This window comes from Typopeltis vanoorti, chromosome 17 (genome assembly GCF_054136105.1).
Source record: "Typopeltis vanoorti isolate ZY-2024b chromosome 17, IOZ_Tvanoo_1.0, whole genome shotgun sequence".
In the NCBI taxonomy this organism is placed as follows: Eukaryota; Metazoa; Arthropoda; class Arachnida; order Uropygi; family Thelyphonidae; genus Typopeltis; species Typopeltis vanoorti.
The window spans coordinates 46887430-46906442 of record NC_143565.1 but is presented as its reverse complement, the minus strand read 5'-3'; the positions used below and the strand labels follow the sequence as shown (position 1 = coordinate 46906442).

Sequence of the window (19013 nt, the reverse complement as noted above, 5' to 3'; positions counted from 1 at the left end):
GGAAAGAAGGTGCAGGAGCATAGTTAAGTCAAAGTTCCAGGATGAACAATGTGGCTTTCATCCTAGTAGAAGCACAACTGACCAAATCTTCACTTTAAGGCAAGTCTTCGAGAAATTTTGGGAATATGCCAAGAATGTGCAGACATGTTTTGTGGACTTGGAGAAGGCATATGACAGGGTTCCTCAGGATAAGCTTTGGCAAGTAGTACAAGAGTATGGAGTGAATGGCCAACTATTAGCTGCCATCAAGTCCTTGTATGAATGCCCAGAGTTTTGTGTCAGGGTAAACAGCACAAAGTCTGAACCTTTCACAGTCTCTGTTGGCCTCTGCCAAGGGTGTGTTCTGTCACGCCTCCTTTTCATAATATTTATGGACTGGAGTGATAGGCACAGCCGAGACAGTGAGTGTGTCAGAATTGGAAGATGTAGCATTGGATGTCTGCTTTTTGCAGATGACCTAGTTCTGCTTAGTTCTTAAACAGATTACCTCCAGCGGACCCTGGATAGGTTTGTAGCTGTTTGTGCAGAAGCAGGAATGAAGATCAGTGTGGCCAAAACTGAAACATTTGTGGTCTCAAGACAACCATCGCAGTGCACTCTACATGTGAGTGGAGTCCCACTGAGGCAGGTGGAGAAGTTTAAATACCTTGGGTCCATAATCACGAATGATGGAAAATGGGATATAGAGCTAGATACTCAGATTGCCTCAGCAAGCGCAATATTGCGGGTGCTTGGCCGTTCGGTAGTATTGAAGTGGGAGTTAAGCCAGAAGGCAAAGCTGGCTGTCTGCAATACAGTCTATGTCCCCATCTTCACCTATGGTCATGAGAGTTGGGTAATGACTGAAAGAATGCGGACACGAATCCAAGCGGCTGAAATGAGGTTCCTTCGAGGGGGGTTGCAGAGCTGACAAGACTCGACAGAGTTAGAAGCCCTGCAGTTCGGATAACCCTCAATACCCAACCATTGCTCCTCTGTGTTGAGAGATTACAGTTACGTTGGTACGGGCACCTGGTCAGCATGCCACAAGAGAGGCCCCCCCCCCCCCTCCAGCTGGCCCTCTTTGCCAAGCCAGAGGGTGGGAGGTCACGTGGAAGCCAAGGACTTGCTAGATAGCTTATATCCAAAACCTTCGGTGAACACATTTGGGAATTCCACCAGAACACCTCAGCTTGGTGGCAGAGAATCGTGACCATTGGAAGTTCCTCTTGCAGCTGCTGCCCCCACAACCCAATTAGGAAAGGTGGGCCTTGAAGATGTGTCTATATTCATAAAAGCTTATGGGCACTCTTCTCCTTCATTTTTGACAATTATGAAATGGGCTGCCGAGTTTAAACTTGGCCATACCAGCCTTGAAGATGATCCCTGTGAAGGATGTCCAAAAAGTGTAACACCAGAAATCATTGATCAAGTGCACGATATGGTATTGGATGACCAGCGAGTCAAAGTGTGTGAAATTGCGTAGACTATAGGCATTTCAAAAGAACATGTAAGATATATTTTGTATGAAAAATTGCAAATGAAAAAGCTTTGGGCAAGATGGGTGCTGCGCTTGCTCCCAGCAGATCAAGAACACACTCGCATGAAAATCTCTGAATGAGTGCTTGGAGCATTTTAACAAAAATAAAACTGATTTTGTGCCTCAATTTATTACTATGGATGAGACTTGAATTCTCCAGTACACACCAGAATCCAAAGAGCAGTGAAAACCGTGGACAGAAGCCGGTTGTTCAGCTCCAAAGAAGACAAGGTCATGGTATCGTTGTTTTGGGATGTTAAAGGCATTTTGTTTATTAATTATCTTGAAAAGGGTAAAACAATATCTGGGGAATATTATTCCGATCTTTTAACCAGCTTAGACAAAAAAATTCTTGAGAAAAGACCCAGTTTGCAGAAGAAGAAAAAAATCATCTTTCATCATGACAATGCACCTGCCCACAAAGGTGTTTTTTGGCAATGGGAAAATTAAGGGATCTACACTATGAATTGTTAGAACATCCGCCGTATTCCCTAGATTTGGCTCCCTCTGACTTCTATCATCATCAAATTCCTGAAATTTACCCTCAAGGGGTGTACAGGATATTATAGTACTACATGAAAAATTTACATCATCACTAACTTCCTACGTACAATTTTCTGCAAAATTAATCAGTTGCCTGTCAAAGCTACAACATTGTCAGATCTTATATTTATATGTCTATCTTCTAAGGCACTTTTTACTGTATCAATCCACCTATATCTTGGTCTTCCTCTGGGTCTTTTTCCTGCCAACCTGGCAGAGAACACTTGTTTGGCTAATCTTTCCTCGCCCATTCTGTTTAAGTGACCATACCACCTGAGATTAGCTCTGCTAATGCATTCCTGGATGCTAACAATGTCAAGTTCTTTCCTAATATCCTCATTTTTAATATGATATTGCCATTGATGCCATCTGTTCACGCCCCTAATCTTTCTCAGGACTCTCATATCTGCAGTCTCTAGTCTTTGGTCAAGTGTTTTACTTGACCTGTTTAACAGCTCTCAGATCCATAAGTTAAAATTGGTTTGAACACTGTCTTGTATACAACTAATTTATTGTTCTGACTAATTTCTCTTTTATTCCATATAAATTTATTGAGTTGACTTTCTACTATACCAGCTTTGTTGATTCTGTTGTCTATTTCCATATTTAATTTACCATCTTCACTAAAAATCTTGCCTAAGTAGCTGAAATGTTTTACTTGTTCTATAGGTTCTCCATTCACAATGCAGCTGATATTTTCAATGCTTCTGCCTATTTTCATTATCTTTGTCTTGTTATTGCTGACCTTCATACCATATCTATTACAACAGTTATTCAATTTATTTAGGGAATCTTGCAGACTTGTAGCGGATTTATTTTGAAGTATAACATCATCCGCATAAAGCAAGGAGCTGACATTAACATCTCCAATTTTGATATCAGGTTTAATACCACTTTCCTTCATAATGTAATCCATATAGATAATGAATAACAGAGTGGAATAATGGACATCCTTGTCTGACACCAGATTTAACATTAAACCATCTCCCTGTACTTCCTTCAATTCTAACTGCTGACTACAGGAATTGGATAATGGCACTGGAGCATTGCTGGAATAAATGTATTAGTCTTAATGGAAATTATGTTGAAAAATAAAAATAATTTTGAAATTATAAAGGTGACCATGCTTTGGACACCTCTTTGCACAGGATTAGATGGAAGAAAACTAATGTGATATATAGAAGTTGTTACAGGTTAGAAGGACTATTTTTAGAGTCAGCAATGGCTATGAAGCATGCTCCTAACCTTAACAAGTATGGCCACATTAATCTACCCAAAATTTGTGAGACTTACTAAAGATTACTTCCTACTCAAGTATTGTACTTCTTTCATACAACATTAGAAGGCACCAAATTAGGAATAATTTATAATCCAGTTAGAGCCAAACAAAGACTATACATTTTCCTCATAACAAAATCAGATTTCAAATATGGAAAATATGGAAAAAGAAAAAACATCTCTAATATCAATAACATTTATTCCAATGTGGCTAAACATATGTATATCTCAGTTGTTAGAGTCCTACACCTTGAGAAAAACCTGTTAGGGGATTCATCGTTTCAAGCCGCTCGGTGTTGACCATCTATTCTTTATAATATAAGAGATGCCTATATTAAACTGCATTTCTTTCTCTAGGTTCTATATGCTTTGTCTAAGAATTAAGGGTTTTCGAGTCTGCTTGACTACTCGTATATGTAAGGAGCAGGATAAAAATTCCTTAGATCTTGTGGTCATTGCAATTTGAATTGTTTCACTTACTCATTATTGCATGTAAACTGTAACATGTTTTGCTCTGAAGATGCTGGTTTGAAATCCAACAAAATAGTTGCCATTAATATGAGACATCATATATATGCGATATATATATATGTATATATATATATATATATATATATGACTTCTGCATTGCTTCAACCTTGGTATCTCTCCCAGGTCTGGCTCCCACTGATGAGACTTCAATAAAGATCGAAACCGGTCTGGTTAGTGACCCTTCTGATTATGGATATCTGAAAGAGGGTGTGTGCTTTGTATTATGGATTAAAGTATTAAAACCGAGTATAAAATTTCTTGGTATCTTTAACATCTAATAAACCCAAGGTAAAAATCTTTCACTCATCCAGAGATTTTTATTAATAAGGTCAAGCACCATTTGTCTACCTGTATATGAGATATATGTGACCTCTGCATTACTTCAACCTTGGTATCTTCCTGGGGCTCCCATTGATGAGACCTCAATAAAGGTTGAAACTGGTCGGTAGTGCCCCTTCCTATTATGCATTGCATTATACATATCCAAAAGAGGATGTGCTTTGCATTATGGGATACATACTGAGACAAGTGATATGAAGTCATTAGAATCTATTTACAAAGAGCTCAGGCGTAAATATATTTCTTACTAAATAGCTTAAGGAAATTACAACATACAATAGAATATACATTAAAATAAGTTTTAATACACTTCCAATATTTCGGCAACGTCACATTGCCATTATCACAGTAACTTAAATACAAGACACATGCATGCAAGCACAACAACACAGTAAATGAGGAACGAAGCAGAAAGCTATTCTTTCTCCTAAAAGTCCTGGTGGTGCCCCCTAGCGGGCAATGTTGGTATTCTTCGCCGATTGGGCTGAAGGTCTTCTGATGTAGGTTTCCCAAATTTTGGGCAGTCTCATGCAACCAAATTTGTTGAGGTTTGGATTGTTTCTTAGGGCTGAGGCTGATTCCATGAATAGCCTTTCGTATTTGAATTTACTACGGTGTATTATCGTGGCTTTCTTCCACCGTATTCTATGGCGGGTATCCAATGCATGGTCTGCAAAACCAAAGTGGCTGTATTGGTGAAACCAGATGTAGTCCTTGTGTTCTGAAATTAGCTGTCCTGCCTGTTTGGCCAAAGTAGGACAGCTTACAGCTGCAAGGGACTTGGTATACACCAGGTAGGTCTGGGGGGGGAGTTGTAGTGGAGCAGTTAAGGGATGCCAATTTTTTATAAGGTCTGTAACAGGAAGTTAAGTCATGTTTTTTTAGAATTTTTGTAATTTTTTCCGAGGTGCCTCGGATATAGGAAATGGTGATGGATTTAGAGTAATCCTTGTTGTGAAGGGGAGGAGGGGGGGTTATTGTTTATTGATTTCAATATTTTTTGGGGTGGGGTAGCCATTGGCTAAGAAAGTGTTGAGAATGTGGTTTAGTTCTGTGGTTAGGGCATTGTCATTTGAACAGATAAGTTTAGCCCTGTTGTATAGTGTCTTAATGACTCCATATTGTTGTGAGGGGGGGATTGTTGGTGAATGTATCTGCCTGTATGGGTGGGTTTTCTATAAACTGAGAAAACCAAAGTTCCGTCAGGCTGGTGGGTGACTAGTGTGTCTAAGAAAGGAAGGCAGTTGTTTTTTTTCATCTTCCAGGTGAACTTGATTCTGGGGTGTTGGTTGTTTAAGTGTGTTAGGAAGGAGAGGAGTGCATCGGAGCCATGTGGCCAAATAGTGAACACATCGTCAACATAGCGAAGCCATATGGTTGGTTTTTGTGGGGCAGAGTTTAAGGCTTTCTCTTCAAAAGTCTCCATAAAAAGCCATAAAGAAGTTGGCCAATGGTGGGGAAAGTGGTGAACACATGGCTGTCCACTCTATTTATTTGTAGAATTTTCCTTGCCATACAAAATAGCCTGAGTTCATTGTGAACTGAAATAGGGATGTGATATCGGGAGGAAATTTAGCTTGGATTAGCTCTAAGGATTTTTTGAGTGGGACATTTGTGAATAGGGAGGAGACATCAAAATTGACCATTATGTCAGTGTGTTTGAGTGTAAGGTTTTCTGTGCTGACTTTGAAGTGGGCTGAGTTTTTTATGTGTGAAGGTGTGATGGCTTTGGCCAAATATCTTGGCCTGTAGAAGTCACTAACAAATTAAAACCATTTAACTCCATACCCCCCCCCCCCCGTATATATGGACTCCCAAAAATACATGAAGAAAATGTGCCGTTACATCTAATGGTGGATGGCATTGGTTCCCCCACATACAAACTAGCTAAACATTTGGCCAAAGCCCTCTCACACTATACTGGCAACACACCTTCACACATAAAAAACTCAGCCCACTTCAAAGTTAGCATAGAAAACCTTACACTCAAACACACTGAGTGTTTGATTGTAAGGTTTTGGAGACTTTTGAAGAGAAAGCCTTAAACTCTGACACACAAAAACCAACCATATGGCTTCGCTATGTTGATGATGTGTTCGCTATTTGGCCACATGGCTCCGATGCACTCCTCTCCTTCCTAACACACTTAAACAACCAACTCCCCAGAATCAAGTTCACTTTGGAGAAGGAAAAAAAACAACTGCCTTCCTTTCTTAGACGCGCTAGTCACCCGCCAGCCTGATGGAACCTTGGTTTTCTCAGTTTATAGAAAACCCACCCATACAGGCAGATACATTCACCAACAATCCCCTCCCACCACCACACACACACACACACACACACAACAATATGGAGTCATTAAGACACTACACAACAAGGCTAAACTTATCTGTTCAAATGACAGTGCCCTAACTACAGAACTAAACCACATTCTCAACACTTTCTTAGCAATGGCTACACTCCCCCCCCCCCCCCCCAAATCCAAAAAATATTGAAATCAATAAACCATACCCCCCCCCCCTCTTCACAACAAGGATTACTCTAAATCCATCACCATTCGCTATATCTGAGGCACCTTGGAAAAAATTACAAAAATCCTAAAAAAACATGACTTAACTCCTTGTTACAGACCTTATAAAAAATTAGCATCCCTTATCTGCTCCACTAAAGACCAACTACCCCCCTTAGACCTACCTGGTGTATACCAAGTCCCTTCCAGCTGTAAGCTGTCCTACTTTGGCCAAACAGGCAGGACAGCTAATATCAGAATTTCAGAACACAAGGACTACATCGGGTTTTACCAATACAGCCACTCTGGTCTTGCACACCATGCATTGGATGCCCGCCATAGAATAACGTGGAAGAAAGCCACGATAATACACCATAGTAAATTCAAATAGGAAAGGCTATTCATGGAATCAGCCTCAGCCCTAAGAAACAATTCAAACCTCAACAAATTTGGTTGCATGAGACTGCCCCAAATTTGGGAAACCTACATCAGAAGACCTTCAGCCCAATCGGCCAAGAATACTAACATTGCCCGTTAGGGGGGCACCACCACCACTTTTTAGGAGAAAGAATAGCTTCCTGCTTTGTTCCTCATTTACTGTGTTGTTGTGCTTGCGTGCACGTGTCTTGTATTTAAGTTCCTGTGATAATGGCAACATGACGTTGCCGAAATATTGGAAGTGTATTAAAATTTATTTTAATGTATATTCTATTGTAAGTTGTAATTTCCTTAAGCTATTTAGTAAGAATGTATAATGAACGTCTAAGCCTTTCCACGAGAAGCGAATATATTTCACACACAAAACTTTGTTTTGCTTCCTTGGGAAAAGGATTAAAACCAAGTATAAAATTTCTTGGTATTTAAGTTCCTGTGATATATATATATATATATATATAGATATATATATATATAGATGATTAAAGTTTATAAGGCAGAAATTAAAGATGCCGAGGAATTATGTCCTCGATTTAACCATGCTACCGGTCAGGGCGTATATATACATCCAAGTTACCACGGATGCAAAGTGCATATTAAAATTGTAATACCATTGACATTACATTGAAATATATGATGGATACGAAGCATATGAGATGCGTATTTGATCCATAATGGCCGGTAAGGTGGTTAATCCTTTATCCAAGTGTAAGCAAACAAAGTTTGCACCGGAAGTAACTTCAGGACTGGACAACTTTTATATAGAGGCTAATGACTTCACATTACTTTGCCTTAGGAAAAAACCTTCGATATCTATCTCTAATCCAGAGTATTTTAGTAATAAGTTGTGACACCTTTTGGCTACTTGTATGTGGAAATATGGCTTCTGCATTACTTCAACCTTAGTATCACTTCTGGGTCTGGCTCCCACTGATGAGATCTCAATGAAGGTCGAAGCCAATCTGGGTAGTGACCCTTCCCATAATGCATAGCATTATACATGTACATAAGTATATGTGCTTTGCGTAATAGACTTTGCTGACATTCTTATGTGCATAAATATATCAGCATTATGGGACACTAAGTCAAATGATGCGAAGTCATTAGCTTTTATATACTATAGCATCTATAGTTGCCCAGTCCTGAAGTTACTTCAGGTGCAAACTCTGTTTGCTCACGCTTGGATAAAGGATTAAACCAGAATATAATTTCTTGGCATCTTTAATTTATATTGTAACCAAGCAGAAAAACTTCCAACAGTCTGGAGATGGTGTGCTCACTATAGCTATTTTGAAGAAATGTGTTTCTTAAATGTTGAGGTTCCTTGGCTAGTTCATCCTTGTTGGTGATGAGTCAGTTGGCTCTTACTCCTATATATGTATATTTTTCATATACAGGTAAAAATGTAGTTCATCTTTAGCTTTTGGACACCTATATGTATGTGTGTGTGCGTATTCACTAAAAGTATATTTTTTGCAGATTGGTATATTTTAATTTGCATTTTTTCACTATAGACAGAAGCATTGCCAAAAGTAAGTAGTTCCAGCAGTATTAGAAGAGATGATGAAGAGATAGAGGAAGAAGAGGAGGATGAAGAAGTTGAAGAAGAAAAACAAACTGATAGCTGTATCCAAAAGTCAAGAAGCCCTACCAAAATGAATGCCAAAAATAGAGAATCTGAAAATACGCAGAATCCTATTAATCTGACTACTATTCGCACAAGTACAGATAGTGCTAAGCATTTCCCATTGCAGCAGAAATCTGTAAAAGGTGTGTATTATTCATATCAGTATTTCTAGCAATTTTAAAGATAAATCTTATTTAATATAACTAGTTAGCATACTGTTTTTTGTTGATGTTGGATAGAAAGAGAGAGAGATGGGGGGGGTGATATATTTAGTTAGTATTCTTTCTACAGTGCATTGCTGAAAGTGTCACTTTTTTTTCCAATCCTTGAAAAGTTGTAAACCTATATAGTACATCAGTAGCATGGGCAGGCTAAAGAATTTTTAAAATCATTTTGTATTCTTTTATTTATTTTTTGTATTTTTTAAATTAATTTTCACATAGTCCAGAAACCTTGCTCTAGAGACCAAATATGGAATCTTTTTAAGCCACTTCAGGCTTCCAATAAGTAGGATGCTGGTCTCACACCAGGTGATGAAATTCATCTTCCACCTAAAGTAATTTCAAATATCCATACCATTCAGGGATTCAGACCTGCAGCCTGTTGGTCGAAGAGCTGGTACATCAGGCCCAGCAACAGTTAAGTTTATTTATTATTATTATTGTTATGTGGGCTCAACCATTCCACACACCACATGCCATAAGATGAACCTAAACCTCAATTTCTGATTATGACCCTGAGTTCTCCATCCACCAAATCAACTGCATAATCTTAGTAGTATTTATACTTCTATTTTTCATGCTTTGAAGAACACATTTCTTCACTTTCTCCTACACAAATCCACATACACAATTTCATAGACCAAGCAACTCTGAATCTTTTTGACTTTCTCTTTCCATCTCGATAGAAAACCCAGGTGACCGTATTTGAGCATAGTAGTCTAAATATAGCCATAAGTGGGAGAACTTAGTTGTGTCTTGCACACAACTAAATTGTGACCCTTCAAGATGTGCAGTAGAGCAATGCCAGGTAATTTGTGTATACTTAATTCTTTGTTTTGTAGGGTACCCAGTTAACTTTTCTGACTGGTCATTCAACTGTAAGGAGAGTTGTGTGCATCAGATTGCATAAGCCTTAAATTAACATCTAAGTATTGTATTTTAGTATATTTAGTAGTGTACCATCATCTTTTTGAGGTGGTTTCACAAAATGCATAAGAAACTGTTACATTCATTTTGTTCATCCATACAATTATTCTTGGACTGTGTCTCAATAGACAATTATAGACGACTCATAAAGATACCATACACTGATCATATCACAAATTTTAAAGTAAGACAAAGAATCAGTTCTTTCACTGGTTTTAGAAATAATAAAGATTCATCAAAGATATAAGGATAACATCATAACAATGATTTGAAGGAGACAACTCATCTAGCTTATTCATATCAGCAGATTTAATGGCCTCCAAGTGCAAGTTTTTGAAGGACTTATTCCCAGAACTGAAAAAAGGGCATACCTAGAATAAACTAGATGGACAATTTAAAAAATTGGACAGGTGCTATGCTTACAGAGCTAAGTGTCAATCAAGGACTGATTGGAATATTTCCTGATATGTGCCCATAAACTATAGGAAGAAGAAGAATGTCTCAATAAATTTTATTGAAATTGCTTATATATGGAAGCCTTAAAAAATTGTTTCAGCATCTATCTCAAATTTTTGCTTCTCTTTATTATTTAAGGTATACACCAGAATGTGCCTACCTAGCTATTCAGTTTCAATTTCAGTTATCATTTTTATTGAAAAAATAATTCAAAAACTGTAATAATTCCACTGATCAAATGGAATTTAATTAAATTTGGTATTTTAGATAATATTTGATTAAATTCCATTTGATCAGTGGAATTATTACACTTTTTGAATTATTTTGCCAAATAATCTCAATCTAGGTTTTATTTACTGTATTTTAGTAAGCAAAATTTGACAAAAACAAAATTATGTGTGTGTGGTATTGCATGCCAAAAATGCCTTGAGGTTCACGTGTTGTAATAATGAATTTATTATTATTTTTTTTAATATCACCCCTCTTCCTCACACACATACACACACACCAGAAGCTTCAAAACATGTATCATAGCAGCGACCTATTTAAGCAACTGGTTTTAAGAAGAAAGAAAGAACCTGTTATGTTTTTTAAATAAATTTTAATTTACAAAAACTGATCTATACATTTTGCCTAACTGCAACCTGCAGTTAGGCAAAATGGACTGCAAACAAACTGAACTGACAAGAAGTTAGTTCAGTATGTTTGGGGCTGGTTAGTGAACAGGCATTGACAGCAGTTACTTGTGTGTTTATATGCCCTTGTGGGAAAAGTGCAGATGTATTAGTAGCCATAACAACACTTATGAAAATGCCTGTAGAATAGACATAAGGCAGATGCTGAACATCTATGAGAGAGAATGATGACAAGTCACTTCATAAGAGAAGGGTCACCAGTTAACTGGGTTTTCCTCTTCTGAGTAACATCAAGCATTTTTAGAGAGGTTTACAGTGCATGATCTCATACATGAGAACAATATTCTAAGTAGGGTTGCTTTGAAATTTATACTTTACCAGAAGTTGTGCAGGTGAAAAAACAGCAAAATTTCATTAAATGAAATTTTCTGTTTTGGATCTGTTGAAATTTGTCAAATCTTTCAGTTTTGGTTTCAATTAGCACCATTTTGTAGTAGCAAAATTAAGCAAAACAGGATTATGTCTGGAGTTCATAAGCCAAAATTCAGATTGATGTGCTATCATTTTGATACAGTAAAGCTTCATTTTACAAAGGAATTAAGTTCTAGCCCACTGTACATAAAGTGAATCGTTCGTAAATTGAAATAAAATTATAATGTATTTAAATGAGATCTGGTCCTTCAGTACAAAAACTGATCTATACAAGTTAATCATTTTACAATATTTATAAAGAATTATGGTTATTGTATAACTATTTTACATAAATATTTATTTATATAAAACATTACTTTGCCCCTTGAAAAAGATGTTCTTGACACTTTTGCATTAACAATTCCTACATGTAAACACGTCATCTTATCTGCATTAGTTACTGTTTTTCAAACTGTAAAAATTGTTAACTTCAATGCATATCAGAATGAGGTCGCTTAAGGGTCCAAGCCAAATAACTGGGAGGAGACCTCCACATTGCCTTTCAGAAATGTGGAGAACAGACTGGAGCTTCTAACCTAATGTCCAATCCTCCCCTTCATATGGTGCACCCTGTTAGTAGGTATCTACTAGGTACCGAGCAAACGAGGATGGGCTGGCTGGCAATTTGGGACTTAGCCGACCAAATTGTACTCTATATTGGCTTCAACTAAATCCTAGCAAGACAAAGATTATGGTTCTCAAAGGAAATACAAATAGGGAAGCTCTTGAGAAACAAGTTGACCTTAATGGAAAAAGAATTGAGGAAGTCAGCAAGTTTGAGTACCTGGGATCTATTATTAATGTGAAGAATTGCTGTTCAGTAGAAGGTGGGGTGGGGTGGCTAAAACAACTGTCAGAGATTTATCTAAAATCTGGAAGGATGGATCTATCTCCATGGGAACAAAGTTGAGGATTTTGGATGCAGTCGTTTTTCCAACAGCGACTTGTGGATCTGAGACTTGGAACCTAAAGAAGTCAGATAAGAAAAGGATATCTGCTTTTGAAATGTGGTGCTACAGATGGCTGTTGAGGATATCATATACTGAAAGGCGTACAAATGAATGGGTGTTAGAAAAAATCAGTAGAACTTTAAGGCTCCTTCAGGATATTGACAAAAGAAAGTTAAAATATTTTGGACACATTGAAAGGATGGAAGGAGGACTTCTCAGAACAGTAATAGAAGGTAAAGTTCTTGGGAAAAGAGGAAGGGGTAGACCATCAATGAGATGGATGGATGGTGTGTGTGTGTGTGTGTGGAGCAGATAATCTTAAGAGAGTTGAAGTCTCCAGAAAAGGAAACAATAGGACTACATGGCGAGGCCTAGTGTGGCACATTACTGAGCATCGGAGTGACCATATGGCATCTGTGGATGTCCATTGAACATATAGATATAGATAGATTGGCTTAAATCACAAATACTTATGATGTTACAACACGTGATGTCATGCTGGCTGGCTGGGGCATAACATGGTTAAAGGCCCTTGCTGTTTTCATCAGGGAAGAACCAGGACAAACAGTAAAAAGTCAGCTACTGGAAAAAGTTCCAACTGAACATCAAGAAGAAGATGAATAAACCCAGCATCAGCAGAACTGGGTAGCAATAGCATTCAACACCAAACATGAAGATAAATTTGATTGGAAGGCAGTTTCAAGAAGAGTTATATGGGCAAACTTCAAAATGGAGACGTGGGCAATGAAACTTATTTTTGTCTATGGTCCCACAGAAGGTTCTTTGAAAGAAGAAGAAGTGGAGGAATTTTTTGTCATTAGAACAGGCAGCAGACATAAAGAAAATGAAAAAAGTGGTCCTTGTTGGAGATCTGAACAGCAGAGTAGGAAGTGAATCCCACCAGGCATATAGGAACATTTTGGGAAAATTTTGAAAAAAGAGCAAAGCTAATAATAATGGTAAGTATTTACTGGACTTCTGCTCAGGATACAGAGTAGTCATTACTAACACCATGTATCAACATAAAGATGTGCACAAGTTCACATGGAAAGAAGACACAAGAAATAAGAAAAGCTTCATTCACTACATCATTGTTGATAGCGATATCTTCATGCTTGTTCAGGATACAAGAATGTACAGAGGATTTGAAATTAAAGGTGACCATTACTAAGTACTAAGCAGGATAAAAATGTATATCACATTGAAAAGAACAGTATGTAAAAAAGTTTTAAAAAGAATTAAAATTGACCTGCTTTTGCAAGTAAATTGTAGATTCGACTATACATTATTGAAGAAAAAAAAATGAAACAAATCGAAAACAAGAACCTTGGAGTCTCAGTGGCAAACTCTGAAGAGGACATTAATTGATTTAGCTAGGAGATATGTGGTGAAGTTGTCAGCAAGGATAGAAAAAAGCAAACACCGAACACCGTGGTGGGCACAAGAAGTTAAAGAAGTAGTCCTGGAAAAGAAGAAACCATACCAAAAGTTCCTAGCAAATAAGTTGGCAAATAGACTAAAAGAATACAGAGAAAAATGTAGAAGAGTTAAGCTGTGTGTAAGAATATAGAATGATCAGGAAGGTAGCAAAATGTTCTGGAGGCTATTGAAGAAACTTAGAAATGGAGGAAGGAGCACTGTAAAAGGAATCAAAGATGATAAAGGTGACATGAAAGATGAAGACAAGGCTATCCTGTATGTCTGGAGTGATTACTTTGAAAGACTGTTAAATGAACCAAGCAGTGACAGAATCATACTAAAAAATTTTCAAGAGAATGCAAAGAGGAGTACATATCAATACTAGATGTAAAAAAATCTGTGAAAAACTTGAAATGTGGAAAGGCAGCTGGAGTAGATGATATTCGACCAGAAATGCTTAAGTATGAAGTTTTGCAGTGGCTACACTGCATAATTCAGAAGGCTTTGTCAAAAGGTCAAATTCCCGATTATTACAGTAGAGCTCTCATAGTACACATCTATAAAAAAAAGGGAATAAAACTGAATGTGAGCATTAGAATTACGGAAGAATTTTTTCTATTAAGTATTCCAGGTAAGATTTATGCAAGCATACTTGAAAAGAGGTTGAGAAAGATTGTGGAAGAGAAACTTGGAGAAGAACAAGCTGTGTTCAGGCCAAATAGAGGTTGTCAAGATCAAATTTTCACTTTAAGACAAATAGTTGAGAAATTGTGGTAACATGACAAGGTGCCCAGAGAAAAGCTTCTCAGAACACTACAATTATATGGGGTGAATGGAACATTATAGAGAGCAATACATAGTATATATTTAAGTTATCAGTCAGCAGTTAGAGTTGAAGGAAATACAGGAAGATGGTTTCATGTAAAATCAGGGGTAAGACAATGATGCACATTATCTCCACTCTTATTCATCATCTATTATGGATCACATTACGAAAGAAAGTGACATCAGGCCTGATATTAGAATTGCAGATGTCAAACTTAGCTCTTTGCTTTATGGAGATGATGTTGTACTCCTAAACTAGGGATGCACAGACCATGGGCCGCATGCGGCCCGCCTCACCGTGTATTATTTTAACTTTAACAAGTTACACTATAGGTAATTTTTAAAAATGATACATGCGCAAAGCAAAGTAGCTGTGACGTCACGATTGCCTGTCTACTTACGATAATCGGTTAGTAATACTGTTAACGAATTTTATAATTAGTCTATTTGTCGTATGAGTATTTTGTTTTCGTAGGTGTGGTTGCTACAATTAATTATCACCCCTAGGAAATGGTAAAAAATAAATTCTACAATGGATAAAGCAGGACCAAGTAGGAAACGCAAACTACAGGATGAAAAACAGCAGTTTCAGGATAGCTGGACTGAAAAATATGGTTTTGTGCAGTCGTTTAATAATATCGTGTGCTTGATTTGCAAAAGTGCTGTAGCCATACCAAAAGAATACAATATAAGGAGACACTATGAAAGTCTGCATTCTACATTTTCAAATCTACCCGAAGAGCTACGTAAACAAAAGATTTCATTTTTGAAACGAGAATTGACAGGTTAGCAAGTGATGTTTACAAAACCTATTCAAGAAATATCTCGCCTTATAGCAAAAAGGTGCCAACCATTTACAGATGGAGATTTCGTTAAAGATTGCCTTGAGATAGCTGCTAAAAAAATTTGTCCTGAATCAGCCAAAGATGTTGAGAAAATTCAGTTAAACAGGATGACTGTGCAAAGAAGAATTACTGCAATGTCAGAAAATGTAAAGGAATTAACATCTTATTCGAAGAAATTTGCCTATTTTTCATTAGCTAGTGATGAATCAACTGACATTACTTCCACAGCCCAGTTGTTAATATTTGCACATGGAATAACGCAAGAGTTTGAGGTAAGTGAGGATCTCACTGGAATGAGTTCATTGTCAGATCAAATGAAAGGTAATGACATGTTCACTGGGCTTTTGGAACAGTGTTCCAAAATTGATTTAGATCTGACAAAATTATCAGGTATCGCGACTGACGGAGCTCCTTCCATGATAGGAGCTAATTCTGGATTAGTAACATTATTGAAACAGCGTTTGGGACGGCATGACGATGAGTTGATACAATTCTACTGTATAATCCACCAGGAGAGCTTGTGCCCTAAGAAACTTTGATTTGAACATGTCATGAAAGTTGTGATTTCAACGATTAATTTTATAAAATCCCCTGTCCTTAATCACCGACAATTTAAAAAGTTTCTTGAAGATATTGAAAGTGAATATGATGACTTAATTTTTTACACAGAAGTGAGGTGGCTAAGTCGTGGACAAACATTGGAGCGGTTCCTAAATTTAATTGATGAAATTGAAATCTTCATGACTGAAAAAAACAAAAACGTCCCTGACATAAAAAATCCGGATTGGTTATGTGACTTAGCCTGTTGACATTACTAATAATTTAAATACGTTAAATATGCGACTTCAGGACAAAGATCAATTGGTTACTCAACTTTACAGCCACATTTTGTCTTTTTAATGCAAGTTAAATCTATTTCAAATCCAACTGAAGTCAGGGAATTACATCCATTTTCTTAATTATAAGAAAGTTTCTGAAAAGTTCAATGTCAACTTCAAAACTGTGTATGTTGAAAAGATTGATAACTTGATATCAGCCTTCAAGGATCGGTTTTCTAATTTTAAAAAAGTGAAACCGTTGCTAGATTTATTTAGCAATCCTTTTGCAATTTTGCCCAAAAATGCACCTGAATCAGCACAGCTTGAACTCATCGACATTCAGAACGATGAGAGCCTGCGAAATAAATTTAACGAAGGAATTTATTAAACTTCTATCGTTGTTTCGATAAAAACAATTATAAATGGTTGCTAGATAATGCATTAAAATGTGCAAGCCTCTTTGGCTCAACATATATTTGTGAACATTAACAAATCGAAAAATAAGAACCGCTTGACTGATGAAAATTTAGAATCAATTTTGCGGTTGGCTACTACAAAACTCGAACCAAATATCAAAACAATTGTCAAATCAATGCAATGTCACGCATCAAATTAAATTCACTTACTTTTTATTACCTTTTTTGTAACAATTATGATAGGTATAAATAAAATAAATAATATATGGTAGATAACTTTCAAGTTTTTTGGCAGTCCTCCCATAAGTAACAGTGAAACTATGCTGCCCTCGGCCTTAACAGGTTTGTGCATCCCTGTCCTAAACACATCTAATGCAAGTCTCCAGGATTCATTAACTAAATTGAATAACAGCTGTAACAAATTTGGCATGAAAATCAGCAATAAAAAGACCAAAACTATGGAAATAGGTAGGAGCATAGAAAACTTCAGCTGCATTCTGAATGGAGATCCTATAGAACAAGTAAAATATTTAAGGTATTTAAATATTAAGGTATTTATGCACAGTTTTTAGTGACGATGGCAGGTTAAATCTGTAGATAGACAACAGAATAAACAAAGCTGGTATGGTGGGTAGACAGCTGAATAAATTTATATGGAATAAGAGAGAAATTAGTCAAATTACCAAACTAATAGTATACAAGACAGTGTTCAAACCAATTTTAATTTATAGATCTGAGAGTTGGATTAGAAATAAAGCACTTGATCAAAGAGTTCCAAGAAAAATTAGAGGAGTGAACTGATGAAATCAATGGCAGAATTATATTAAAAATGAAAATATTAGAAAGGAACTTGACATTGTTAGTATTCGAGAATGTGTCAGCAGAGCTAATGTATGGTGGTATGGCCACTTAAATAAAATGGATGAAAAAAGGTTAACAAAACAGGTGTTTGATGGCAAGATGGGAGGAAAGAGACCCAGAGGAAGACCAAGATCTATGTGTATTGATTCAGTCAAGTGCCTTAGAAGTACAGAATGTTAGATATGACAATATTAGAGTGCTCATTGAGTTATTAGAATGCTAAGTGATAGATTGCATTGGAGGAAAGTTGTTGATAGGAAATTAATAATAATGTAAACTTAACCATGTGGTGCTGTCATAGTAATCTGAAACACCCCTTGAGGATACATATCAGGAAAATGATGATGACAATGATGCATAGCAGAATGTTGCTCACCTGATTCAATGTGTCAAATCACTGCCATTTTTTTCCATCAATGGTAAGTGATTTTTTGCTTTTTTTACTGCTACCTTTAGATGGCATTTTTAATTTATTGTTTAAATGCTAATATTAGTAAAACTTTTACTTTTTTAGCAGTCCTTACAATTGGTTCAAAGTGGACCAAAAACATAATCAAACCGTTTTGTAATATCTACTTACAATCCACAGAATATAAAACAAAAGACTGCTTAAAACACCACCCACAAGCTGCCTTTATGAAATTAATGTATTATGAAAATACATTAATTTATGAAATTAACGGTTTTTTCCCTTTGTTTTGTTGTTTATGAAATGTTGATTTTGAAATGTTAATGAAGAAAACATAAAACAAGGCCTTCCGATGCATTCATCAGATTTTCATAGAACTAATACCATATATGGAATTTCTTGAATCATGTACATTTTTCTCAGACATCATGATAGTTCTCATGAAACCAATAGAAATTAATTGCGAAAAAAAACTATGAAAACAATGGTCAAAAATTCAACTCTGATTAGTAAAAAAACTATTTATTGTATAAACAGTTATTTTATATATAAACAGGTACAGTGCAATGTAGTAAGTCCTAAATTCAAAAATGCATAATGAAAATTTTTAATATTTTTCCTCACTTTATAATCCATTTTCATTGGCAAAACTGATTCGAAATAATAGTAAGAATAATATATATACTAGTTCAGTGGAAGTGGCACTTGCATCCTCTGCAGTAGGTCGCCAGAGATAGAGCCTTTCTTTGACCAGTTCCCAAGTTATTCAATCACTGGCACTGGCAAGTGGATTTTTTTTCGTCGTCTTCTTCTTCTGGAAACTCACCTTTTCATCCCATAAACTCAAGAAATTTAACTGTAGAACCCATTTTATTTCAGAGCGTAACGTATCCTTATGGATTATATACCAAGAGATGGCAGCTCTTGTTTGACTGTCTCTTCATTGGTTGCTGCTTATATAATAATTAGTGATAGTCAT

At 36.5% G+C, this 19013-nt stretch overlaps 1 protein-coding gene across 1 annotated transcript in view; it reads left to right on the top strand.

Annotated features, from left to right (window-relative positions):
• LOC150097366 (kanadaptin) overlaps nucleotides 1-19013 on the top strand; it is a 221472-nt gene that overhangs the window by 156352 nt on the left and 46107 nt on the right. Inside the window, exon 11 of the mRNA XM_090407155.1 lies at nucleotides 8669-8924. Coding sequence (XP_090263281.1) covers nucleotides 8669-8924 — 256 coding nt within the window. The remainder of the gene's footprint in view (nucleotides 1-8668; nucleotides 8925-19013) is intronic.